The following is a 12,500-nucleotide window of genomic DNA, read 5'->3' on the forward strand; positions in this document are numbered from 1 at the left end:
TCAGTTCCAGACAGGACAGGTTATACTGTTACTCCTCTCAGTTCCAGACAGGACAGGTTATACTGTTACTCCTCTCAGTTCCAGACAGTTCCAGTTCCAGACAGGACAGGTTATACTGTTACTCCTCTCAGTTCCAGACAGGACAGGTTATACTGTTACTCCTCTCAGTTCCAGACAGGACAGGTTATACTGTTACTCCTCTCAGTTCCAGACAGGACAGGTTATACTCTCAGTTCCAGACAGGACAGGTTATACTGTTACTCCTCTCAGTTCCAGACAGGACAGGTTATACTGTTACTCCTCTCAGTTCCAGACAGGACAGGTTATACTGTTACTCCTCTCAGTTCCAGACAGGACAGGTTATACTGTTACTCCTCTCAGTTCCAGACAGGACAGGTTATGCTGTTACTCCTCTCAGTTCCAGACAGGACAGGTCGCAGGGAAGATTGAAAACAATAACACACAGCAGGGATCTTGACAGCCAAAAGCCTGGGACAATCCGTGGTCCCAGCCACAATGGCTAACAGTGTTGCAGGCATCGTTCAAGCAGTCAAGAAAAACCCCAGCAGGGATCTTGAGCTCCGTGATAGTGTTGCAGGCATCGTTCAAGCAGTCAAGAAAACCCCGCTAGCTTGATAGGCAGCTAGCTAGCAACGAGGCACTTAACAGCTCCTCAGACCCGGCCTTGGTTGGCAGGATCACTGGACAGTGGTGGTAGTGGTCCCAGCAACTGATGCTGACCACGTCACGGGATCCAAACTCTAAAGGTAGCTAGCTAGTAACCACACTTTTTCAATGGATTTTTCTACAATAACGCTCTCCCTCATTCCACGTTCAACTGGAAGTGACGAGCGCCGCCTCTGGACGTAAAAACAGTAGACGAGGGGGGTAAGATACACTAGGGGTGTGTGTGTGTGTGTGTGTGTGTGTGTGTGTGTGTGTGTGTGTGTGTGTGTGTGTGTGTGTGTGTGTGTGTGTGTGTGTGTGTGTGTGTGTGTGTGTGTGTGTGTGTGTGTGTGTGTGTGTGTGTGTGTGGTTGGTGGGTGTGAGGGGGGGGGTGTACCTCTCCAGGGACAGTTTCCTGAAAATGTTGTTGACGGTCTCCAGGTCGTAGGAATCTAAACATTCTGACTGATGGGAGGAGGAGGAGGAGTGGAGCGAGGGAGGACCACGTGTTTCCATTTCCTCATCTGGACGGAGAGAGGGGGAGGGAGAGGGATGATTAGAGGGGTATACGGTCTACAGGTATACAATATGGGGCTGTAGGGTATATGGTCTACAGTATGGGGCAGTAGTGTATACGGTCTACAGGTATACAGTATGGGGCTGTAGGGTATATGGTCTACAGTATGGGGCAGTAGTATATACGGTCTACAGGTATACAGTATGGGGCTGTAGGGTATATGGTCTACAGTATGGGCCAGTAGGGTATAGGGTCTATAGGTCTACAATATGGGGCTGTAGGGTATAGGGTATATAGGTATACAGTATGGGGCAGTAGGGTATAGGGTCTACAGTATGGGGCAGTAGGGTATAGGGTCTACAGTATGGGGCAGTAGGGTATAGGGTCTATAGGTCTACAGTATGGGGCAGTAGTGTATAGGTTTTATAGGTATACAGTATGGGGCTGTAGGGTATAGGGTCTAGAGGTATACAGTATGGGGCTGTAGGGTATAGGGTCTACAGTATGGGGCAGTAGGATATAGGGTCTATAGGTCTACAGTATGGGGCAGTAGGGTATAGGTTTTATAGGTATACAGTATGGGACTGTAGGGTATAGGGTCTATAGGTCTACAGTATGGGCCAGTAGGGTATAGGGTCTATAGGTCTACAATATGGGGCTGTAGGGTATAGGGTCTACAGTATGGGGCAGTAGGGTATAGGGTCTACAGTATGGGGCAGTAGGGTATAGGGTCTATAGGTCTACAGTATGGGGCAGTAGGGTATAGGTTTTATAGGTATACAGTATGGGACTGTAGGGTATAGGGTCTATAGGTCTACAGTATGGGGCTGTAGGGTATAGGGTCTATAGGTCTACAGTATGGGCCAGTAGGGTATAGGGTCTATAGGTCTACAATATGGGACTGTAGAGTATAGGGTCTATAGGTATACAGTATGGGGCAGTAGGGTATAGGGTCTACAATATGGGACTGTAGGGTATAGGGTATATAGGTATACAGTATGGGGCTGCAGGGTATAGGGTCTACAATATGGGACAGTAGGGTATAGGGTCTATAGTAAGGAACAGTAGGGTATAGGGTCTACAGTATCGGACTGTAGGGTATAGGGTCTACAGGTATACAGTATGGGACTGTAGGGTATAGGGTCTAGAGTATGGGACTGTAGGGTATAGGGTCTACAGGTATACAGTATGGGGCTGTAGGGTATAGGGTATATAGGTATACAGTATGGGGCTGCAGGGTATAAGGTCTACAATATGGGACTGTAGGGTATAGGGTCTACAGTATGGGACTGTAGGGTATAGGGTCTACAGGTATACAGTATGGGGCAGTAGGGTATAGGGTATATAGGTATACAGTATGGGGCAGTAGGGTATAGGGTCTATAGGTATACAGTATGGGACTGTAGGGTATAGGATCTATAGGTATACAGTATGGGGCTTTAGGGTATAGGGTCTAAAGGTATACAGTATGGGGCAGTAGGGTATAGGGTCTACAGTATGGGACAGTAGGGTATAGGGTCTGTAGGTATACAGTATGGGGATTTAGGGTAGAGGGTCGACAGGTATACAGTATGGGGCAGTAAGGTATAGGGTCTATAGGTATACAGTATGGGGCTGTAGGGTATAGGGACTACAGTATGGGGCAGTAGGGTATAGGGTCTATAGGTATACAGTATGGGGCTGTAGGGTATAGGGTCTATAAGTATACAGTATGGGACTGTAGGGTATAGGGTCTACAGTATGGGACATTAGGGTATAGGGTCTATAGGTATACAGTATGGGGCAGTAGGGTATAGGGTCTATAGGTATACAGTATGGGGCTGTAGGGTATAGGGTCTACAGTATGGGACAGTAGGGTATAGGGTCTATAGGTATACAGTATGGGACTGTAGGGTATAGGGTCTAAAGGTATACAGTATGGGGCTGTAGGGTATAGTAGGGGACATAGGGTCTATAGGTATACAGTATGGGACTGTAGGGTATAGGGTCTACAGTATGGGACATTAGGGTATAGGGTCTATAGGTATACAGTATGGGGCAGTCGGGTATAGGGTCTATAGGTATACAGTATGGGGCAGTAGGGTATAGGATCTATAGGTATACAGTATGGGGCTTTAGGGTATAGGGTCTATAGGTATACAGTATGGGGCAGTAGGGTATAGGATCTATAGGTATACAGTATGGGACTGTAGGGTATAGGATCTATAGGTATACAGTATGGGGCTGTAGGGTATAGGGTCTACAATATGGGACAGTAGGGCATAGGGTCTGTAGGTATACAGTATGGGGCTGTAGGGTATAGGGACTACAGTATGGGGCAGTAGGGTATAGGGTCTATAGGTATACAGTATGGGACCCCAGGGGGTCTCAGGTACCTTACCATAATCCATGTTGTCTACACTCTCATATTCAAAGTCACAGAGGCTGAAACAGAGAAGGAAAAATGTAGTCAGAAGTTTGAAACCTTTTTCCAATGTATTGGGTAAAGGGTATAGGGTAAAGGGTGTAGGGTAAAGGGTGTAGGGTAAAGGGTGTAGGGTAAAGGGTGTAGGGTAAAGGGTGTAGGGTAAAGGGTGTAGGGTAAAGGGTGTAGTGTAAAGGGTAAAGGGTGTAGTGTAAAGGGTGTATGGTAAAGGGTGTAGAGTAAAGGGTATATGGTAAAGGGTGTAGGGTAAAGGCTGTAGGGTAAAGGGTGTAAAGGGTGTAGCGTAAAGGGTAAACGGTATAGGGTAAAGGGTGTATGGTAAAGGGTGTAGAGTAAAGGGTGTAGTGTAAAGGGTGTAGTGTAAAGGGTGTAGGGTAAAGGGTGTAGGGTAAAGGGTGTAGTGTAAAGGGTGTAGTGTAAAGGGTGTAGTGTAAAGGGTGTAGTGTAAAGGGTTAAGGGTGTAGGGTAAAGGGTGTAGGGTAAAGGGTGTAGGGTAAAGGGTGTAGGGTAAAGGGTGTAGGGTAAAGGGTGTAGGGTAAAGGGTGTAGGGTAAAGGGTAAAGGGTGTAGTGTAAAGGGTAAAGGGTGTAGTGTAAAGGGTGTAGTGTAAAGGGTGTAGGGTATAGGGTGTAGGGTAAAGGGTATAGGGTGTAGGGTAAAGGGTGTAGGGTAAAGGGTATAGGGTAAAAGGTGTAGGGTAAAGGGTGTAGCGTAAATTGTGTAGGGTAAAGGGTGTAGCGTACATGTGGTTGGGTTAAGGGCGTAGTGTAAAGGGTTTAGTGTAAATGGTGTGGGGTAAAGGGTGTAGGGTAAAGGGTAAAGGGTGTAGCGTAAATGGTGTAGGGTAAAGGGTATAGGGTAAAGGGTGTAGGGTAAAGGCTGTAGGGTAAAGGGTGTAGCGTAAAGGGTATAGGGTAAAGGGTGTATGGTAAATGGTGTAGAGTAAAGGGTGTAGGGTAAAGGGTGTAGGTTAAAGGGTGTAGTGTAAAGGGTGTAGGGTAAAGGGTGTAGAGTAAAGGGTGTAGGGTAAAGGGTGTAAGGTAAAGGCTGTAGTGTAAAGGGTGTAGGGTAAAGGGTAAAGGGTGTAGCGTAAATGGTGTAGGGTAAAGGGTGTAGGGTAAAGGGTATAGGGTAAAGGGTGTAGTGTAAAGGGTGTAGCGTAAATGGTGTAGGGTAAAGGGTGTAGGGTAAAGGGTATAGGGTAAAGGGTGTAGCGTAAATGGTGTAGGGTAAATGGTGTAGCGTAAATGGTGTAGGGTAAAGGGTGTAGGGTAAAGGGTATAGGGTAAAGGGTGTAGTGTAAAGGGTGTAGCGTAAATGGTGTAGGGTAAAGGGTGTAGGGTAAAGGGTATAGGGTAAAGGGTGTAGTGTTTAGGTTAAAGGAAGAAGGCTGTAGGGTAAATGGGTATAGGTATAGGGTAAATGGGTATGGTATAGGGTAAAGGGTGTAGCGTAAATGGTGTAGGGTAAATGGTGTAGCGTAAATGGTGTAGGGTAAAGGGTATAGGGTAAAGGGTGTAGGGTATAGAGTGTAGGGTAAAGGGTTTAGGGTAAAGGGTGTAGGGTAAATGGTTTAGGGTAAGGGGTGTAGTGTTTAGGGTGTAGGGAGAATTGTTTAGGGTGTAGGGAGTAGGGTGAAGTATTTAGGGTGTAGGAAGTAGGGTGAAGTGTTTAGGGTGTAGGGGGTAGGGTGAAGTGTTTAGGGTATAGGGTGTAGGGTATAGGGTAAAGGGTGTAGGGTAAATGGTTTAGGGTGTAGGGTGACGTGTTTAGGGTGTAGGGAGTAGGGTGAAGTGTTTAGAGTGTTGGGGTTAGGGTGAAGTGTTTAGGGTGTAGGGTGAAGTGTTTCGGGTGTAGGGAGAATTGTTTAGGGTGCATGGTGTAGGGTGAAGTGTTTCGGGTGTAGGAAGAATTGTTTAGGGAGTAGGGTGAAGTATTTAGGGTGTAGGGTGAAGTGTTTAGGGAGTAGGGTGAAGTGTTTAGGGTGTAGGGAGTAGGGTGAAGTGTTTAGGGTGTAGGGTGAATTGTTTAGGGTGTAGGGTGAAGTCTTTATTGTGTAGGGTGAAGTGTCTAGGGTGTAGGGTGAAGTGTCTAGGGTGTAGGGTGAAGTGTTCAGGGTGTAGGGTGAAGTGTTTAGGGTGTAGGCTGAAGTGTCTAGGGCGTAGGGTGAAGTGTTTAGGGTGAAGTGTTTAGGGGGTAGGGTGAAGTGTTTAGGGAGTAGGGTGAAGTGTTTAGGGTGACGTGTTTAGGGTGTCGGGTGAATTGTTTAGGGTGTAGGGTGAAGTGTTTAGGGTGTAGGGTGAAGTATTTAGGGAGTAGGGTGAAGTGTTTAGGGAGTAGGGTGAAGTGTTTAGGGAGTAGGGTGAAGTGTTTAGTGTGTAGGGTGAAGTGTTTAAGGTGTAGGGTGAAGTATTTAGGGTGTAGGGTGAAGTGTCTAGGGTGTAGGGTGAAGTGTTCAGGGTGTAGGGTGAAGTGTTTAGGGTGTAGAGTGAAGTGTTTAGGGTTTTTGGCTGAAGTGTCTAGGGTGTAGGGTGAAGTGTCTAGGGTGTAGGGTGAAGTGTCTAGGGTGTAGGGTGAAGTGTCTAGGGTGTAGGGTGAAGTGTTTAGGGTGTAGGGTGAAGTGTTTAGGGTGAAGTGTCAAGGGTGTAGGGTGAAGTGTTCAGGGTGTAGGGTGAAGTGTTTAGGGTGTAGGCTGAAGTGACTAGGGTGTAGGGTGAAGTGTTTAGGGTGTAGGGTGAAGTGTCTAGGGAGTAGGGTGAAGTGTTTAGGGATTAGGGTGAAGTGTCTAGGGTGTAGGGTGAAGTGTTTAGGGTGAAGTGTTTAGGGTGAAGTGTCTAGGGTGTAGGGTGAAGTGTCTAGGGTGAAGTGTTTAGGGAGTAGGGTGAAGTGTCTAGGGTGTAGGGTGAAGTGTCTAGGGTGTAGGGTGAAGTGTTTAGGGTGAAGTGTTTAGGGTGTAGGGTGAAGTGTTTAGGGTGTATGGTGAAGTGTTTAGGGTGTAGTGTGAAGTGTTTAGGGTGTAGGGTGAAGTGTCTAGGGTGTAGGGTGAAGTGTTTAGGGTGAAGTGTTTAGGGTGTAGGGTGACGTGTCTAGGGTGTAGGGTGAAGTGTCTAGGGTGTAGGGTGAAGTGTCTAGGGTGTAGGGTGAAGTGTTTAGGGTGAAGTGTTTAGGGTGTATGGTGAAGTGTTTAGGGTGTAGTGTGAAGTGTACCCGCGGGGCTGGAAGTCAGTCTCTCCCTCTCGCGTCCGACGGACCAGTGATGCGTTTCCTGGCGGCTCGGGGTTGGTGGACATGATGCTGTCGTTACGGTAGCGCAGCTAAACACAGGTTACCATGACAACACACAGGTAAGGGTGTGCAGGTGTGTCAAATCAAATACAAATCTACTTGATTTTCACATGCGTCAAATACAACAGGTGTAGACTTTACCGTGCTTACAAGCCCTTTCTCGACAAAATTACCGTGAAACGCTTACTAACAAGCCCTCCTATACAAGGAGTACCAGTACTGAGTCAATGTGTAGGGGTACCAGGTAGTGGTAATATAATGTAGGTAGGGGTAAAGGCACGAGGCAGGATAGATAATAAACAGAGTAACAAGCAGTGTTGGTAGTTGAGGTAATGTGTGTGTGTGTGTGTGTGTGTGTGTGTGTGTGTGTGTGTGTGTGTGTGTGTGTGTGTGTGTGTGTGTGTGTGTGTGTGTGTGTGTGTGTGTGCTCAGCAGTCTTGGGGGTCAATATAAACAGTCTGGTAGCCATTTGATGAGCTGTTCAGCAGTCTTCTGGCTTGGGGCTCAATGTAAACAGTCTGGTGTGTGTGTGTGTGTGTGTGTGTGTGTGTGTGTGTGTGTGTGTGTGTGTGTGTGTGTGTGTGTGTGTGTGTGTGTGTGTGTGTGTGTAGACTCACCATGGTAGTCTTGCTGGGCAGCTCTGTGTTGGGGCGGATGGGGAAGGGGGAGTGGGAAGGGGAGGGGGGACATGTGCTGCTCAGGGTCAGGGTTAGGTTACTCTCTGACATCATCACATCTGGAGACGCTCCACCACCAGCTGAACACACACACACACACACACACACACACCTTTCTTTCTCAATATTTTCCCATATGGATGCCAATATGCCTGTGGGCCTTCCAGGCCCATGTTGAGCATCTAATGATGACCTGCCATGTGTTTAGTACCTGCACGGAGAATGTCCTCTGTGTTGATTGGCGGGTCCAGAGTTTTGGGGGTGGAGACTGGAGACTTCACTCTGGTAATCTACACAGCACAAACACAATATTGTGTGTGTGTGTGTGTGTGTGTGTGTGTGTGTGTGTGTGTGTGTGTGTGTGTGTGTGTGTGTGTGTGTGTGTGTGTGTGTGTGTGTGTGTGTGCTGACCACTGCTTTCAGGTTGGGTCGTCTCTTGAGGCGGGGTTCTGGAAGGAAGAACTTCTCCTCTGGCGACTCGTCACTGGAGTCCTCTGATTGGCCAAGAGATTTAGGCTCCTCCCCCATCACCTGAGCGATGACAGTTGGGGGGATGTCTCTGGGCAAACTCTGAAAGAGAGAGAGAGATACAGAGAAATGTGCGTGTGTGTGTGTGTGCGTGTGTGCGTGCGTGCGTGCACGTGTGTGTGTGTTACCTGGTCCATAGCAGTATCTTTCGACAGGCGTCTCAGTCTGGACTCTAAAGTGACGATCTTAGCATCTTTATGAACAATCACTATGTGCAGCTCATCACTCCTCTCCTCCAACTCTCTGATCTACACACACACACACACACACACACACACACACACACACACACACACACACACACACACACACACACACACACACACACACACACACACACACACACACACACACACACAGAGAGAGAGAGAGGTGTGTCACAAAACAGGACACCAAATTAGCAAATGTTGATAAGAATTCAGATGAACTAATTTAATCCTAATCAGACACACCAAGAAATCTGACTGCTGATAGGTTGTTATCACGGTGGGAGGTCGTTCCCTCTCTTGCCCTGGGGCGGCAGGGTAGCCTAGTGGTTAGAGCGTTGGGCCAGTAACCGATAGGTTGTTATCACGGTGGGAGGTCGTTCCCTCTCTTGCCCTGGGGCGGCAGGGTAGCCTAGTGGTTAAAGTGTTGGGCCAGTAACCGACAGGTTGTTAACACGGCCATTCCCTCTCTTGCCCTGGGGCGGCAGGGTAGCCTAGTGGTTAGAGTGTTGGGCCAGTAACCGATAGGTTGTTAACACGGCCATTCCCTCTCTTGCCCTGGGGCGGCAGGGTAGCCTAGTGGTTAGAGCGTTGGGCCGGTAACCGATAGGTTGTTAACACGGTGGGAGGCCATTCCCTCTCTTGCCCTGGGGCGGCAGGGTAACCTAGTGGTTAGAGCGTTGGGCCGGTAACCGATAGGTTGTTAACACGGCCATTCCCTCTCTTGCCCTGGGGCGGCAGGGTAGCCTAGTGGTTAGAGCGTTGGGCCAGTACCCTATAGGTTGTTAACACGGTGGGAGGTCGTTCCCTCTCTTGCCCTGGGGTGGCAGGGTAGCCTAGTGGTTAGAGCGTTGGGCCGGTAACCGATAGGTTGTTAACACGGCCATTCCCTCTCTTGCCCTGGGGCAGCAGGGTAGCCTAGTGGTTAGAGCGTTGGGCCAGTAACCAATAGGTTGGTTACTCGGTGGGAGGTCGTTCCCTCTCTTGCCCTGGGGCGGCAGGGTAGCCTAGTGGTTAGAGCGTTGGGCCAGTAACCGATAGGTTGTTAACACGGTGGGAGGTCGTTCCCCTCTTGCCCTGGGGTGGCAGGGTAGCCTAGTGGTTAGAGCGTTGGGCCAGTAACCGATAGGTTGTTAACACGGCCATTCCCTCTCTTGCCCTGGGGTAGCAGGGTAGCCTAGTGGTTAGAGTGTTGGGCCAGTAACCGATAGGTTGTTAACACGGCCATTCCCTCTCTTGCCCTGGGGCAGCAGGGTAGCCTAGTGGTTAGAGCGTTGGGCCAGTAACCGATAGGTTGTTAACACGGTGGGAGGTCGTTCCCTCTCTTGCCCTGGGGTGGCAGGGTAGCCTAGTGGTTAGAGCGTTGGGCCGGTAACAGATAGGTTGCTATCACGGTGGGAGGCCATTCCCTCTCTTGCCCTGGGGCGGCAGGGTAGCCTAGTGGTTAGAGTGTTGGGCCAGTAACCGATAGGTTGTTAACACGGCCATTCCCTCTCTTGCCCTGGGGCGGCAGGGTAGCCTAGTGGTTAGAGCGTTGGGCCAGTAACCGATAGGTTGTTAACACGGCAATTCCCTCTCTTGCCCTGGGGCGGCAGGGTAGCCTAGTGGTTAGAGCGTTGGGCCAGTAACCGATAGGTTGTTAACACGGCCATTCCCTCTCTTGCCCTGGGGCGGCAGGGTAGCCTAGTGGTTAGAGCGTTGGGCCGGTAACCGATAGGTTGTTATCACGGTGGGAGGCCATTCCCTCTCTTGCCCTGGGGTGGCAGGGTAGCCTAGTGGTTAGAGTGTTGGGCCAGTAACCGATAGGTTGTTAACACGGCCATTCCCTCTCTTGCCCTGGGGCGGCAGGGTAGCCTAGTGGTTAGAGCGTTGGGCCAGTAACCGATAGGTTGTTAACACGGCCATTCCCTCTCTTGCCCTGGGGCAGCAGGGTAGCCTAGTGGTTAGAGCGTTGGGCCAGTAACCGATAGGTTGTTAACACGGTGGGAGGTCGTTCCCTCTCTTGCCCTGGGGTGGCAGGGTAGCCTAGTGGTTAGAGCGTTGGGCCGGTAACCGATAGGTTGTTATCACGGTGGGAGGCCATTCCCTCTCTTGCCCTGGGGCGGCAGGGTAGCCTAGTGGTTAGAGTGTTGGGCCAGTAACCGATAGGTTGTTAACACGGCCATTCCCTCTCTTGCCCTGGGGCGGCAGGGTAGCCTAGTGGTTAGAGCGTTGGGCCAGTAACCGATAGGTTGTTAACACGGCCATTCCCTCTCTTGCCCTGGGGCGGCAGGGTAGCCTAGTGGTTAGAGCGTTGGGCCGGTAACCGATAGGTTGTTAACACGGTGGGAGGTCATTCCCTCTCTTGCCCTGGGGCAGCAGGGTAGCCTAGTGGTTAGAGCGTTGGGCCGGTAACCGATAGGTTGTTATCACGGTGGGAGGTCGTTCCCTCTCTTGCCCTGGGGCAGCAGGGTAGCCTAGTGGTTAGAGTGTTGGGCCGGTAACCGATAGGTTGTTAACACGGCCATTCCCTCTCTTGCCCTGGGGCGGCAGGGTAGCCTAGTGGTTAGAGCGTTGGGCCAGTAACCGATAGGTTGTTAACACGGTGGGAGGCCATTCCCTCTCTTGCCCTGGGGTGGCAGGGTAGCCTAGTGGTTAGAGCGTTGGGCCAGTAACCGATAGGTTGTTAACACGGCCGTTCCCTCTCTTGCCCTGGGGTTTATACTTGTAGAAACGCAATGTTCGGCAGTGGCCAACTACTTGACTTTGAGCCAATCAGAGAGCACGAACATCCACTCAGGGGATCTCACTGGAGTGACAAGAAAAAGGGAAAGGAGGGTGCTTTTCCCGGGGTGCTCCTCCCCTCTTTTCATCCAAAAACCAGACCAAACTTCATGTTGTTTTCAAGAGTCTTTACATATTTTACATCAAGCTACGGAGTTTGGTGCTTGAAGAAGGATATGTGTTAGGTTTTATAATGTGCACTAGCTCATTACATTAGTTAGCTAGCTAATATTAGCTTCCTAATTGAACCAGGAAGTTACACACACACTTCATATGACACCAATGGGCTGGTGAGTGCAGCACAATGCACACAACACAAAGTGCTGTACCAAGCTAGCTATCTAACAAAATGATGAAGAAATAATTTAATTCACTCTCCATTATCCCATACTGTCAGTGACAGCTTAACGGTTGGCATCATCATTTGCCAGTAGCACAAAGTAGCAAGCTTCTCCACAGACTCTCGGCAGCTTACAGGCAGCTGCTTCATTCAAGACAAAATATTGAACGGGGTATGGTAGTAGGTGCCAGGTGCACCGGTTTGTGTCAAGAACTGCAACACTGCCGGGTTTTTCACGCTGAACAGTTTCCTGTGTGTATCAAGAATGGTCCACCACTCAATGGACATCCAGCCAACTGTGTTAAACATTGGAGTCATCATGGGCCAGCATCCCACCTTGTAGAGTCCATGCCACAACGAATTGAGGCTGTTCTGAGGGTAAAATGGGGAGGCATCAGAGAGTTGGAGGGGGTTAACAGCGTTGATGTTGAGGAAGGAGATGAGGCATCTGTCAATGTTGTGGGGTGAGTATGAGGGAAGAGAGACATGAAGGATCTTGTTGTCAGACTGTGGGAACAGGGAGGGGGGCAGACTGTGGGAACAGGGAGGGGGTCAGACTGTGGGAACAGGGAGGGGGTCAGCCTATGGGAACAGGGAGGGCGTCAGACTGGGAATAAGGAGGGGGTCAGACTATGGGAACAGGGAGGGGGTCAGACTATGGGAACAGGGAGGGGGTCAGACTATGGGAACAGGGAGGGGGTCAGACTGTGGGAACAGGGAGGGCAGACTGTGGGAACAGGGAGGGGGTCAGACTGTGGGAACAGGGAGGGGGTCAGACTGTGGGAACAGGGAGGGCTCAGACTGTGGAAAAGGGAGGGGGTCAGACTGTGGGAACAGGGAGGGGTCAGACTGGGGAACAGGGAGGGGGTCAGACAGGGAACAGGGAGGGGGTCCGACTGTGGGAACAGGGAGGGGGTCAGACTGTGGGAACAGGGAGGGGGTCAGACTGTGGGAACAGGGAGGGGTCAGACTGTGGGAACAGGGAGGGGGTCAGACTGTGGGAACAGGGAGGGGCACTAGAACACACAGTCAAAACCCACCTGAAACACAACCTTCACCAACAGAACAAAAACAGAGAGAGAGTGGAGACTTAC

The 12,500-nt window shown here is 50.1% G+C and overlaps 1 protein-coding gene across 1 annotated transcript in view; it reads right to left on the reverse strand.

Moving 5' to 3' along the window:
- Window positions 1-1,032: 1,032 nt before the first annotated feature.
- Window positions 1,033-12,500, reverse strand: part of LOC135530986 (caspase recruitment domain-containing protein 11-like) — a gene marked incomplete at its 3' end in the record, with an annotated part of 24,964 nt that continues 13,496 nt past the window's right edge. The window contains exons 7-13 of the mRNA XM_064959149.1: window positions 8,226-8,345; window positions 7,981-8,139; window positions 7,781-7,859; window positions 7,510-7,649; window positions 6,815-6,921; window positions 3,564-3,607; window positions 1,033-1,190 (exon numbers count right to left, since the gene is read on the reverse strand). Of these exons, the coding sequence (XP_064815221.1) occupies window positions 1,033-1,190; window positions 3,564-3,607; window positions 6,815-6,921; window positions 7,510-7,649; window positions 7,781-7,859; window positions 7,981-8,139; window positions 8,226-8,345 (807 nt within the window). The remainder of the gene's footprint in view (window positions 1,191-3,563; window positions 3,608-6,814; window positions 6,922-7,509; window positions 7,650-7,780; window positions 7,860-7,980; window positions 8,140-8,225; window positions 8,346-12,500) is intronic.

The sequence above is a fragment of the Oncorhynchus masou genome, unplaced genomic scaffold (genome assembly GCF_036934945.1).
Source record: "Oncorhynchus masou masou isolate Uvic2021 unplaced genomic scaffold, UVic_Omas_1.1 unplaced_scaffold_1476, whole genome shotgun sequence".
NCBI classification, from domain to species: Eukaryota; Metazoa; Chordata; class Actinopteri; order Salmoniformes; family Salmonidae; genus Oncorhynchus; species Oncorhynchus masou.